This window comes from Nerophis lumbriciformis, linkage group LG16 (assembly GCF_033978685.3).
Source record: "Nerophis lumbriciformis linkage group LG16, RoL_Nlum_v2.1, whole genome shotgun sequence".
Classification (NCBI taxonomy): domain Eukaryota; kingdom Metazoa; phylum Chordata; class Actinopteri; order Syngnathiformes; family Syngnathidae; genus Nerophis; species Nerophis lumbriciformis.
In genome coordinates this window covers 6795306-6809598 of record NC_084563.2, presented here as the reverse complement: position 1 = coordinate 6809598, position 14293 = coordinate 6795306, and the positions used below count along the sequence as shown (strand labels likewise).

Here is a 14293-nt window from a genome sequence, read left to right as displayed (position 1 = left end):
ATATCATGCAGATACCAAGCATTGAAAGACTTAGTATAGTAGAAGATTAAGGTAAGGTCATTAGAAAACATGAGTGCACGCCATAATGGCATCTACACTTTACATCTTAAACATCTCAAACTATTATTTGGGAATGTCCGGCGGGCCAGATTGAAAAGCTAAACAGGCCTTCATTTGCCCAGGTCTAAAGTCATTTAAAGTTGTATTGTGGAACGTTTTCTGGAAGCAACTTTCGAGACGTGGGACTGCGACACACCAAAGGCTACTCCAAAGGGATTTCACTTTTTCTTTGGCTTCTTTAAGATGCCACAAAAGTTTGCAAGTGATTACGGGAGCATCAAATGGAACACATAAAAACCTTACAGATGTGCCTAAACATACTATTCAAAAAATAAAAATATTAAAAGTGGAATAAAAAAGGTGAAATGTTGCAATGTCGACTCTTAAAACACAAAGATTAGTTGCTCAAAAAATAATAATGAATCAAAATCAATGTTAGAAATTACTTCATTTTGAAATATGTTTCGGGGAAAATATTGCATATTTTGTGTGTTTGCTATGAAAAAACGAACGGAAAAAATGAACATAAAACAGACAAATTTAGTGCTTTCAACCAGAAGTACAAGTGCCGTTTTGTCTTCTAGCCGTCAATAGCGTTTCTACTCGTTAGGATTCTTCATTCATCCTACTCATTGTTATGAGTGGGCCTTTTGGATTCCTGGGAACTTTAATATGATTTTTTTATGACTCAAAACATAATAATGCATTAAAATCAATAGTCTAATGAACTATTGACATATTTAGGCTCCAATTACTTCACACCGATTGACATTTTTTGGGAGGAAAAATTAGTATTTTACATCAATATTGCATATTTTGTGTGTTTGCTATACAAAAAACAAAATTTTGTTGGAAAAAATTTAAACAAACAAAAAATAAAAACTTATGATTGATGGATAAATCTCAAATTGCTAAAAACATATGGATGACTAATTTTTAATAGTGGGGGCCTTTTGCATTCCTGAGAATTTTAAAATGATTTTTTTTATTACTCAAAACATAATAATGAATCAAAATCAATGTTAGGAATTACTTCATTTTTACATATTTTTCAGGGAAAATATTGCATATTTTGTGTGTTTGCTATACAAAAAAATAAGTTTTGTTGGGAAAAATGTGACAAAAAAAACAAAAACTTATGATTGATAGATAAATCTGAAGTTGATGTTAAAATAAATTAAAAAAAACGTATAAATGACTCATTTTTATGAGTGGGGGGCCTTTTGGATTCCTGAGAATTTTAAAAATATTTTTTTTATTACTCAAAACATAATAATGAATCAAAATCAATGTTAGGAATTACTTCATTTTTACATATTTTTCAGGGAAAATATTGCATATTTTGTGTGTTTGCTATACAAAAAACTAAGTTTTGTTGGGAAAAATTTGACAAAAACAAACAAAAAAACAAAAACTTATGATTGATGGATAAATCTTAAGTTGATGTTAAAATAAAAATAAAAACATATAAATGACTCATTTTTATGAGTGGGGGCCTTTTGGATTCCTGAGACTCTTAAAATGATTTTTTTTTATTACTCAAAACATAATAATGAATCAAAATCAATGTTAGGAATTAGTTCATTTTTAAATATTTTTCAGGGAAAATATTGCATATTTTGTGTGTTTGCTATACAAAAAACTAAGTTTTGTTGGGAAAATTTTAACAAAAACAAACAAAAAAAACAAAAACTTATGTTTGATGGATAAATCTGAAGTTGATGTTAAAATAAATAAATAAATTACAAATGACTCATTTTTATGAGTGGGGGCCTTTTGGATTCCTGAGAATTTCAGTATGATTTTTTGTAATATTCAAAACATAATAATGAATCAAAATCAATGTTAGGAATTACTTCATTTTTACATATTTTTCAGGGAAAATATTGCATATTTTGTGTGTTTGCTATACAAAAAAGTAAGTTTTGTTGGGAAAAATTTGACAAAAACAAACAAAAAAAACAAAAACTTATGTTTGATGGATAAATCTGAAGTTGATGTTAAAATAAAAAAAAACATATAAATGACTCATTTTTATGAGTGGGGGCCTTTTGGATTCCTGAGAATCTTAAAATGATTTTTTTATTACTCAAAACATAATAATGAATCAAAATCAATGTTAGGAATTACTTCATTTTTACATATTTTTCGGGGAAAATATTGCATATTTTGTGTGTTTGCTATACAAAAAACTAAGTTTTGTTGGGAAAAATTTGACAAAAACAAACAAAAAAAACAAAAACTTATGATTGATGGATAAATCTGAAGTTGATGTTAAAATAAATAAAAAACTTATAAATTACTCATTTTTATGAGTGGGGGCCTTTTGGATTCCTGAGAATCTTAAAATGATTTTTTTTATTACTCAAAACATAATAATGAATCAAAATCAATGTTAGGAATTACTTCATTTTTACGTATTTTTCAGGGAAAATATTGCATATTTTGTGTGTTTGCTATACAAAAAACTAAGTTTTGTTGGGAAAAATTTGACCAAAAAAACCAAAAACTTATGTTTGATGGATAAATCTGAAGTTGATGTTAAAATAAATAAAAAAAACTTATAAATGACTAATTTTTATGAGTGCGGGCCTTTTGGATTCCTGAGAATTTCAGTATGATTTTTTGTAATACTCAAAACATAATAATGAATCAAAATCAATGTTAGGAATTACTTCATTTTAAAATATTTTTCAGGGAAAATATTGCATATTTTGTGTGTTTGCTATACAAAAAACTAAGTTTTGTTGGGAAAAATTTAACAAAAACAAACAAAAAAAACAAAAACTTATGTTTGACGGATACATCTGAAGTTGATGTTAAAATAAATAAAAAACTTATAAATGACTCATTTTTATGAGTGCAGGCCTTTTGGATTCCTGAGAATTTCAATGTGATTTTTTGTAATACTCAAAACATAATAATGTATTAAAATCAATAGTCTATTGACATATTTCACACCCATTATTTCATTTTTTGGGGGGGGGGAAAGATTACTATTTTATAGGGGTGTAACGATACATGTATTTGTATTGAACCGTTTCGGTACGGGGGTTTCGGTTCGGTTCGGAGGTGTACCGAACGAGTTTCCACACGGACATATTAAGTAGCGTACCGCACGTTGTGTAAACAATGCACACCGAGGCACAACACACGACATGCTAGCAGCAATCGGGCTAGGACAACATGTAAAAGCCAGAGCTGGAAGACCCTCCTGCCTCGATAAGATCTCCCGTTTGGGAACTGTTGCGTAAGGACCAGATGTTCCTCCAAGGGAATTTAAGTTACTGGTCAATCCCAAGTTCTTTTGATGACACATAAGCTGAGTTCAGATTATCACCAGAACAGAATAGATATTTTGCAATTTATTTTCAAAGCTTTGAAGATAGAGACCAGCCTAGGACAACACATTCAATTGCGCAGCTAAGTTGGTCTACTCTAAAATACGGAAAACTTCTCTTCTATAATGTGTCTCTCGCACTTTGGCTGCGCGATACAACAATGGAGGACGGAGGTTTGCCGACATTGTTCAGCAGCTGCTTCTGACAACACGTCAAACATGCTAACCCATTTGAAGCGTCACCACCGCATTCAAGCAGCCTCTCCTTGGCGAGTCAGGCAGGGCTAAAGCAATAACAAATGTTTTTATAGCAGCAAATTTAACACCATATTGCATTAGAAACTAGATTTTGACCCACTTCTATGGTGGAAAGACAATAAGCCCATATATCCTCTTACTGCCAAGTTAGCCAGGCTGGGGGGGGGAAAGAAAAATTAATCTAAGGCTGAGTTGACTTGAAACTGTTTAATGTTGCACTTTTTATATGTAGAAGAAAAGTTTTGTCATTTTATTTAATCTGAGCAACAACTTGAGGCAGTTTAATGTTGATTAACGTGGACCCCGACTTAAACAAGTTGAAAAACTTATTGGGGTGTTACCATTTAGTGGTCAATTGTACGGAATATGAACTGAACTGTGCAATCTACTAATAAAAGTCTCAATCAATCAATCAAAAAAAGCACTTTATATGTAGAAAGGTTGTGTTAAGAAACCATTCTGAGCCTTATCTTATTTAGTTTTTATTTGATATATGTTGACCACATTAACCCTGGCAATGGACTGTGTGTGTATATGTATGTTATGCCATTGTTTACAAATTTGGTAAATAAATACCGTATTTTTCGGATTATAAGTCGACGTTTTTTTCATAGTTTGGCCGTGGGTGCGACGTATACTCCGGAGCCACTTATGTGTGAAATTATTAACACATTACCGTAAAATATCAAATAATATTATTTATCTAATTCGCGTGAGCGACGAAGCAAATGGCAGCCATCGTCACACACACACGTCAGCAATCGTCACTCACACGCCAACCAATAAGAATTTGGCGGTGGCGGGTCATGGCAGAAGTGCATTGTGGCTTTTGGAATGCTAAATGCAATATGCTATACGCTACTGCCGGAGCTATTAAAATGGATCACAGCAACATTGGCGGTAACTTATAAAAACTGAGAAGGACTGAACTAAAATGGCACCGAAAAGGAAATCATATACTGCAGATTACAAGCTGGACGTAGTGAAATATGCACCAGAAAACGGCAATCGAGCAGCAGAAAGAATGGACGCTAGCGGCGCATACTAGAAGCACCGAGGAGGAAGATTTCATGGGATTTAGCGATTAGGAGTGACAGATTGTTTGGTAAACGTATAGAATGTTCTATATGTTATAGTTATTTGAATGACTCTTACCATAATATGTTACGTCATACTTGCCAACCCTCCCGGATTTTCCAGGAGACTCACGAAATTCAGCGCCTCTCCCGAAAACCTTCCGGGACAAATTTTCTCCCGAAAATCTCCCGAAATTCAGGCGGACCTGAGTGACGTGTCGACAGCCTGTTTTCACGTCCGCTTTCCCACAATATAAACAGTGTGCCTGCCCAATCACGTTATAACTGTAGAATGATCGAGGGCTAGTTCTTGGTTTCTTATGTGGGTTTATTGTTAGGCAGTTTCATTAACGTCCTCCCAGCGCGGCAACAACACACAACTACAGCAGTCCTGTTTTTGTCTACTGTAAAGCAGTTTGTCTGCCGTAAACAGCAATGTTGTGACACTCTTAAACAGGACAATACTGCCATCTACTGTACATGCATATGTGACATTAACATCTACGGCTTTTAGAGAGTGCAGTGCACAACTGCGCACACAACAAGGAGACGAAGCAGAATGCATCATCAGAGAGGGTGTTCAGCATGGTTAGAAAGATAGTGACAGAGAATAGAACAAGGATGGACAATTCAACCCTTAACTCAACAATGAGTAGATGAGTGTTATGTGTGTGTATATGTGTAAATAAATGAACACTGAAATTCAAGTATTTCTCTTATTTATATATATATATATATATATATATATATATATATATATATATATATATATATATATATATATGAAATACTTGACTTGGTGAATTCTAGCTGTAAATATACTCCCCCCCTCTTAACCACTCCCCCAACCACGCCCCCCCAACCACGCCCCCGCCCCACCCACCTCCCGAAATCGGAGGTCTCAAGGTTGGCAAGTATGTGTTACGTTAACATACCAGGCACCTTCTCAGTTGGTTATTTATGCCTCATATAACGTACACTTATTCATTCATTCGAAGCAGAATGCATCATCAGAGAGGGTGTTCAGCATGGTTAGAAAAATTGTGACAGAGAATAGAACAAGGATGGACAATTCAACCCTTAACTCAACAATGAGTAGATGAGTGTTATGTGTGTGTATATGTGTAAATAAATGAACACTGAAATTCAAGTATTTCTCTTATTTATATATATATATATATATATATATATATATATATATATATATATATATATATATATATATATATATATATATATATATATATATATATATATATATATATGAAATACTTGACTTGGTGAATTCTAGCTGTAAATATACTCCCCCCCTCTTAACCACTCCCCCAACCACGCCCCCCCAGCCACGCCCCCGCCCCACCCCCGACACCCCACCCACCTCCCGAAATCGGAGGTCTCAAGGTTGGCAAGTATGTGTTACGTTAACATACCAGGCACCTTCTCAGTTGGTTATTTATGCCTCATATAACGTACACTTATTCAGCCTGTTGTTCACTATTCTTTATTTATTTTAAATTGCCTTTCAAATGTCAATCAATCAATCAATGTTTATTTATATAGCCCTAAATCACAAGTGTCTCAAAGGGCTGCACAAGCCACAACGACATCCTCGGTACAGAGCCCACATAAGGGCAAGGAAAAACTCACCCCAGTGGGACGTCGATGTCTATTCTTGGTGTTGGGTTTTATCAAATAAATTTCCCCAAAAAATGCGACTTATACTCCAGTGCGACGTATATATGTTTTTTTTTCTTCGTTATTGTGCATTTTCGGCTGGTGCGAAGTATACTCCGGAGCAATGTTCCCTCTAATTTTTCATGTGTGTGAGCAAACGTGCAGGAGATTATTTTCTAATATATGTGATTTGGCCCACTTAGATATATTTTTTTTTTTTTTAATCAGCTATGCACTATAGTATTTTATGCCTGGGTGGGGGTCCTGCTTTGGAAAGATTGTGTACCCCTTTCAGAGATCACATTTAGTTCCCCTTAAAACATTCACATGTTGCATGAGATGAAGTGTTTATTAACTTTCTGTCCGTAAAATAAATATTTTTATTAGCAATTATGTAGTCCTGTAGCATCATTTCATGATTAATATCCAAAAAATAACATTCTCAACAAATGGCAGTAGAATAAGCACACAGATTGAGGAGTCATAGTAAAACGACCTGAAATTTACACTTTACGTGTAGTGTTGGAGTTGTCCAACTTTTTGTGTGGCCATAAACGCACCAGTGGCTCATTGCCATAGTGCAGGGGTCGGCAACCCAAAATGTTGAAAGAGCTATATTGGACCAAAAATACAAAAACAAATCTGTCTGGAGCCGCAACAAATTAAAAGCCATATTACATACAGATAGTGTGTCATGAGATATACATTGAATTGAGATGACTTAAAGGAAACTAAATGACCTCAAATATAGCTACAAATTAGGCATAATGATGCAATATGTACATATAGCTAGCCTGAATAGCATGTTAGCATCGATTAGCTTGCAGTCTTGCAGTGACCAAATATGTCTGATTAGCACTCCACACAAGTCAATAACATCAACAAAACTCACCTTTGTGCATTCATGCACAACGTTAAAAGTGTGGTGGACAAAATGAGACAGAAAAAGAAGTGACATAAAACACGTCCTCGAAAGTCGGAGAAAGTTATACATGTAAACAAACCACGGTGAGTTCAAGGACCGCCAAAATTAGTTGGACAAAACGGCGCTCGCCAAATACTTGAGTCAGTGAAGCACGTTTAATACAAACAATGTGCTTTATAACAATTAGGGGGGTTTGTGTCATGTTTGTCCTCCTACAGAAACCATATTAAAACAAAAAACATATTTTTTTCCCCTCATCTTTTTCCATTTTTCATACGTTTTTGAAAAAGCTCCAGAGAGCCACTCGGGCGGCGCTAAAGAGCCGCATGCGGCTCGCCGACCCCTGCCATAGTGTATGTGTTGGTGCAGGTGAGAGAGAGAGCAAGCGGGTGCTGTTGATATAACAGATGACGAAGAGTTGCTTTTGGCTTGATTTGTACGGTAGACAACGACCAGTTTTGCTAGATAAAAGTATTTTACACATTGTTTTGGTGTGGTTATGGCCGACAAACAATTTCGCTAAAAAAAAGCACCGATGGAATTCCTGTCCTCTTTTAAGTGTCTCCACAGACGTTACAATAATTTAAGTGTTGACAAACATTGTTGTGGCCGCCTTTCGTCACCTGTTACTCACAGTTGCATTGCAAAATCATACAAAACAAACGATTTGTTTATTTTATTTAGAGTTGGATTTGATTTTTTGCACGGCATGGATTTGCTGTCCGAAAAATACGGTAACCAAAACATTTATATTTTGTAGTTTTCTTACTGTACCGAAAATTAACCGAACCGTGACCTCTAAACCGAGGTACGTACCGAACCGAAATTTTTGTGTACCGTTACACCCCTACTATTTTGCATTAAAAAAAACATACCAAATATTTGATTGGCTTTATATTGCTGATTTAGATAGATTTAACATTGAATAATAAACAATGAATATGACTTATTTCAAACATTTCCGCGTCCCCAGGATCAAATTTGAGGGGAGCCCTAAAGGTTAGCAAAAATCTACAAACCCCGTTTCCATATGAGTTGGGAATTTGTGTTAGATGTAAATATAAACAGAATACAATGATTTGCAAATCCTTTTCAACCCATATTCAATTGAATGCACTACAAAGACAACATATTTGATGTTCAAACTCATAAACTTTATTTTTTTTTTGCAAATAATAATTAACTTGGAATTTCATGGCTGCAACACGTAGTTGGGAAAGGGCATGTTCACCACTGTGTTACATGGCCTTTCCTTTTAACAACACTCAGTAAACGTTTGGGAACTGAGGAGACACATTTTTTAAGCTTCTCAGGTGGAATTCTTTTCCATTCTTGCTTGATGTACAGCTTAAGTTGTTCAACAGTCCGGGGGTCTCCGTTGTGCTATTTTAGGCTTCATAATGTGCCACACAGGCAGGCCAGTCTAGTACCCGCACTCTTTTACTATGAAGCCACGTTGATGTAACACATGGCTTGGCATTGTCTTGCTGAAATAAGCAGGGGCGTCCATGGTAACGTTGCTTGGATGGCAACATATGTTGCTACAAAACCTGTATGTACCTTTCAGCATTAATGGCGCCTTCACAGATGTGTAAGTTACCCATGTCTTGGGTACTAATACACCCTCATACCATCACACATGCTGGCTTTTACACTTTGCGCCTATAACAATCCGGATGGTTCTTTTCCTCTTTGGTCCGGAGGACACGACGTCCACAGTTTCCAAAAATAATCTGAAATGTGGACTCGTCAGACCACAGAACACTTTTCCAGTTTGTATCAGTCCATCTTAGATGAGCTCAAGCCCAGCGAAGCCGACGGCGTGTCTGGGTGTTGTTGATAAACGGTTTTCGCCTTGCATAGGAGAGTTTTAACTTGCACTTACAGATGTAGCGACCAACTGTAGTTACTGACAGTGGGTTTCTGAAGAGTTCCTGAGCCCATGTGATGATATCCTTTACACACTGATGTCACTTGTTGATGCAGTACAGCCTGAGGGATGGAAGGTCACGGGCTTAGCTGCTTACGTGCAGTGATTTCTCCAGATTCTCTGAACCCTTTGATGATATTACGGACCGTAGATGGTGAAATCCCTAAATTCCTTGCAATAGCTGGTTGAGAAAGGTTTTTCTTAAACTGTTCAACTATTTGCGCACGCATTTGTTGACAAAGTGGTGACCCTCGCCCCATCCTTGTTTGTGAATGACTGAGCATTTCATGGAATCTACTTTTATACCCAATCATGGCACCCACCTGTTCCCAATTTGCCTGCTCACCTGTGGGATGTTCCAAATAAGTGTTTGATGAGCATTCCTCAACTTTATCAGTATTTATTGCCACCTTTCCCAACTTCTTTGTCACGTGTTGCTGGCATCAAATTCTAAAGATAATGATTATTTGCACACAAAAAAAAATGTTTATCAGTTTGAACATCAAATATGTTGTCTTTGTAGCATTTTCAACTGAATATGGGTTGAAAAGGATTTGCAAATCATTGTATTCCGTTTATATTTACATCTAACACAATTTCCCAACTCATATGGAAACAGGGTTTGTATAATATTGTATTGGTTTTGAAAATCAAAATATCAAAATGGGCCCCGCATGTAAATAAAGGCTTCTTGTTGGCATTCCAAAAGTCCTTTTGCAGTGGAAAAAGGTGTTGAGGAACCCACTGTGAGGGACTAATAGACTGATTACTGTACTTCAAGAAACATTCTCAGGCTGAACAAAGCAGGAGTGAGAGAGGTCAAATCTATCTGGCAGATAAGAGCTCCAACACAATTACTTACGTTTTTGTCCAAAATCTTGAAGGAGCTCTTGACAAAGTTCTCAAACTTCTGCTCGGTCTTGGGCAGTGGTTTCCCCTGGTGGGACAAGACAGGAAGTTAGCCAGGCGGCAGACACTCAGTTAGCAGGATCTACCTCTTTGGCTGCCGCTGACAACTTGCTCTTTATCTCGGCCAAAGACGGAGATTTAGACGGCCCGGCCTGGGGTTTGTCTTTTCCTGGAACAGGTGTCTGGAAGAAATATATTGGCCAGATAAGACAGGCTGATTGGGACGTCAAATAGAGATTTATGGCAGAGGTCTTTTGACCATATTTCTTCTTTCATTCTGCCACTCCCACATCTGTTTTGATTATGCTGCGTAAAAGAATAGATTATGTTCATGGATCAATATTACAGCACAGACATGGTGACCTATTTCGTCTGGTCCCTGTGTTTATATCTTTGGCAGCAAGAAGCAGCTGGAAGGAGATCAAAGAACAAAATAGAACCCAATTACATCTGTATTGACACATCGGGTATTTTAAAAGTGGAATAAAAAAGGTGAAAAGTAACGAGAAAAAGTTGCAATGCCCACTCTTAAAACACAAAGAGGATTTATTACATTTAAAACTGTCGTTGCTCAAAAAATAATAATGAATCAAAATCAATGTTAGGAATTTCTTATTTTTAGGGAAACATACTGCACGTTTTGTGTGTTTGCTGTACAAAAAACAAAGTTTTGTTGGAAAAAATGAACATAAAACAGACAAATTTAGTGCTTTCAACCAGAAGTACAAGTGCCGTTTTGTCTTCTAGCCGTCAATAGCGTTTCTACTCGTTAGGATTCTTCGCTCATCCTACTCATTTTTATGAGTGGGGGCCTTTTGGATTCCTGGGAATTTTAATATGATTTTTTTTTATTACTCAAAACATAATAATGCATTAAAATCAATAGTTCAATGAACTATTGTCATATTTAGGCTGCAATTACTTCACACCAATTTACATTTTTGGGAGGAAAATATTACTATTTTACATCAATATTGCATATTTTGCATGTTTGCTATCCAAAAAACTGAAAAAAATAAAAACAAACACAAACAAAAAATAAAAACATATTACTTGATGGATACATCTGAAGTTAATGTTAAAATAAAAAAATAAAAATGAGTCATTTTTATGAGTGGGGGCCTTTTGGATTCCTGAGAATTTTTGTATAATTTTATTTGAATTACTCAAAACATAATAATTAATCAAAATCAATGTTAGGAATTACTTTATTTAGAATAATTTTGGGGGGAAGATATTGCATATTTTGTGTGTTTGCTACACAAAAAACTAAGTTTTGTTGGAAAAAATTAAACAAAAACAAACAAAACAAAGAAAAACTTATGATTGATGGATACATCTGAAGTTGATGTTAAAATTAAAAAAACATAAATGATACATTTTTATGAGTGGGGGCCTTTTGGATTCCTGGGAACTTTAATATGATTTTTTTACTACTCAAAACATAATAATGCATTAAAATCAATAGTCTAATGAACTATTGACATATATTGGCTGCAATTACTTCACGCCAATTGACATTTTTTGGAGGAAAATATTACTATTTTACATCAATATTACATATTTTGCATGTTTGCTATCCAAAAAACTGAAAAGAAAAAAACACAAACATAAACAAAAAATTAAAACTTATTATTTGATGGATAAATCGGAAGTTAATATTAAAATAAATATTAAAAAACCATATAAATGAGTCATTTTTATGAGTGGGGGCCTTTTGGATTCCTGAGAATGTTTGTATAATTTTATTTTTTATTACTCAAAACATAATATTTAATCAAAATCAATGTTAGGAATTACTTTATTTAGAATAATTTTTGGGGGAAGATATTGCACATTTTGTGTGTTTGCTACACAAAAAACTAAGTTTTGTTGGAAAAAATTAAACAAAAACAAACAAAACAAAGAAAAACTTATGATTGATGGATAAATCTGAAGTTGATGTTAAAATTAAAAAAACATAAATGATACATTTTTATGAGTGGGGGCCTTTTGGATTCCTGGGAACTTTAATATGATTTTTTTATTACTCAAAACATAATATATAATCAATAGTCTAATGAACTACTGACATATATAGGCTGCAATTACTTCACGCCAATTGACATTTTGTGGGAGGAAAATATTACTATTTTACATCAATATTGCATATTTTGCATGTTTGCTATCCAAAAAACTGAAAAGAAAAAAACACAAACACAAACAAAAAATTAAAACTTATTATTTGATGGATAAATCGGAAGTTAATATTAAAATAAATATTAAAAAAACATATAAACGAGTTATTAGTATGAGTGGGGGCCATTTGGATTCCTGAGAATTTTTGTATAATTTTATTTGTTATTACTCAAAACATAATAATTAATCAAAATCAATGTTAGGAATTACTTTATTTAGAAATATTTTGGGGGGAAGATATTGCATATTTTGTGTGTTTGCTACACAAAAAACTAAGTTTTGTTGGAAAAAATTAAACAAAAACAAACAAACAAAACTTATGATTGATGGATGAATCGGAAGTTGATGTTAAAATTAAAAAAACATAAATGATACATTTTTATGAGTGGGGGCATTTTGGATTCCTGAGAATTTTACTAAGCTTTTTTTATTACTCAAAACATAATAATGCATTAAAAATCAATAGTCTAATAATGAACTATTGACATATTTAGGCTCCAATCACTACACAACAGATATTTCACTGATTTTGGAGGAAAATATTACTATTTTACATAACAATTGCATATTTTGTGTATTTGCTGTACAAAAAACAAAGTTTTGTTGGAAAAAATGAACATAAAACAGACAAATTTAGTGCTTTCAACCAGAAGTACAAGTGCCGTTTTGTCTTCTAGCCGTCAATAGCGTTTCTACTCGTTAGGATTCTTCATTCATCCTACTCATTTTTATGAGTGGGGGCCTTTTGGATTCCTGGGAATTTTAATATGATTGTTTTATTACTCAAAACATAATAATGCATTAAAATCAATAGTCTAATGAACTACTGACATATATAGGCTGCAATTACTTCACGCCAATTGACATTTTTTGGGAGGAAAATATTACTATTTTACATCAATATTGCTTATTTTGCATGTTTGCTATCCAAAAACTGAAAAGAAAAAAACACAAACACAAACAAAAAATTAAAACTTATTATTTGATGGATAAATCGGAAGTTAATATTAAAATAAAAAAATAAAAATGAGTCATTTTTATGAGTGGTGGGCCTTTTGGATTCCTGAGAATTTTTGTATAATTTTAATTTTTATAACTCAAAACATAATATTTAATCAAAATCAATGTTAGGAATTACTTTATTTAGAATACTTTTTGGGGGAAGATATTGCACATTTTGTGTGTTTGCTACACAAAAAACTAAGTTTTGTTGGAAAACATTAAACAAAAACAAACAAAACAAAGAAAAACTTATGATTGATGGATAAATCTGAAGTTGATGTTAAAATTAAAAAAACATAAATGATACATTTTTATGAGTGGGGGGCCTTTTGGATTCCTGAGAATTTTACTAAGCTTTTTTTTATTACTCAAAACATAATAATGCATTAAAATCAATAGTCTAATGAACTATTGACATATATAGGCTGCAATTACTTCACGCCAATTGACATTTTTTGGGAGGAAAATATTACTATTTTACATCAATATTGCATATTTTGCGTGTTTGTTATCCAAAAAACTAAAAAAAAATAAAAACAAACACAAACAAAAAATAAAAACTTATTATTTGATGGATACATCTGAAGTTAATGTTAAAATAAAAAAATAAAAATGAGTCATTTTTATGAGTGGGGGCCTTTTGGATTCCTGAGAATGTTTGTATAATTTTATTTTTTATTACTCAAAACATAATATTTAATCAAAATCAATGTTAGGAATTACTTTATTTAGAATAATTTTTGGGGGAAGATATTGCACATTTTGTGTGTTTGCTACACAAAAAACTAAGTTTTGTTGGAAAAAATTAAACAAAAACAAACAAAACAAAGAAAAACTTATGATTGATGGATAAATCTGAAGTTGATGTTAAAATTAAAAAAACATAAATGATACATTTTTATGAGTGGGGGCCTTTTGGATTCCTGGGAACTTTAATATGA

At 33.6% G+C, this 14293-nt stretch overlaps 1 protein-coding gene across 3 annotated transcripts in view; it reads right to left on the bottom strand.

Annotated features, from left to right (window-relative positions):
- The window catches only part of npm1b (nucleophosmin 1b), a 90655-nt gene that overhangs the window by 11204 nt on the left and 65158 nt on the right, over window positions 1–14293 (bottom strand). For all 3 annotated transcript variants that reach the window (XM_061976554.2, XM_061976556.2, XM_061976559.2), the window contains 2 exons: window positions 10259–10354; window positions 10126–10200 (listed from right to left, as the gene is read on the bottom strand). In XM_061976554.2, coding sequence (XP_061832538.2) covers window positions 10126–10200; window positions 10259–10354 — 171 coding nt within the window. The remainder of the gene's footprint in view (window positions 1–10125; window positions 10201–10258; window positions 10355–14293) is intronic.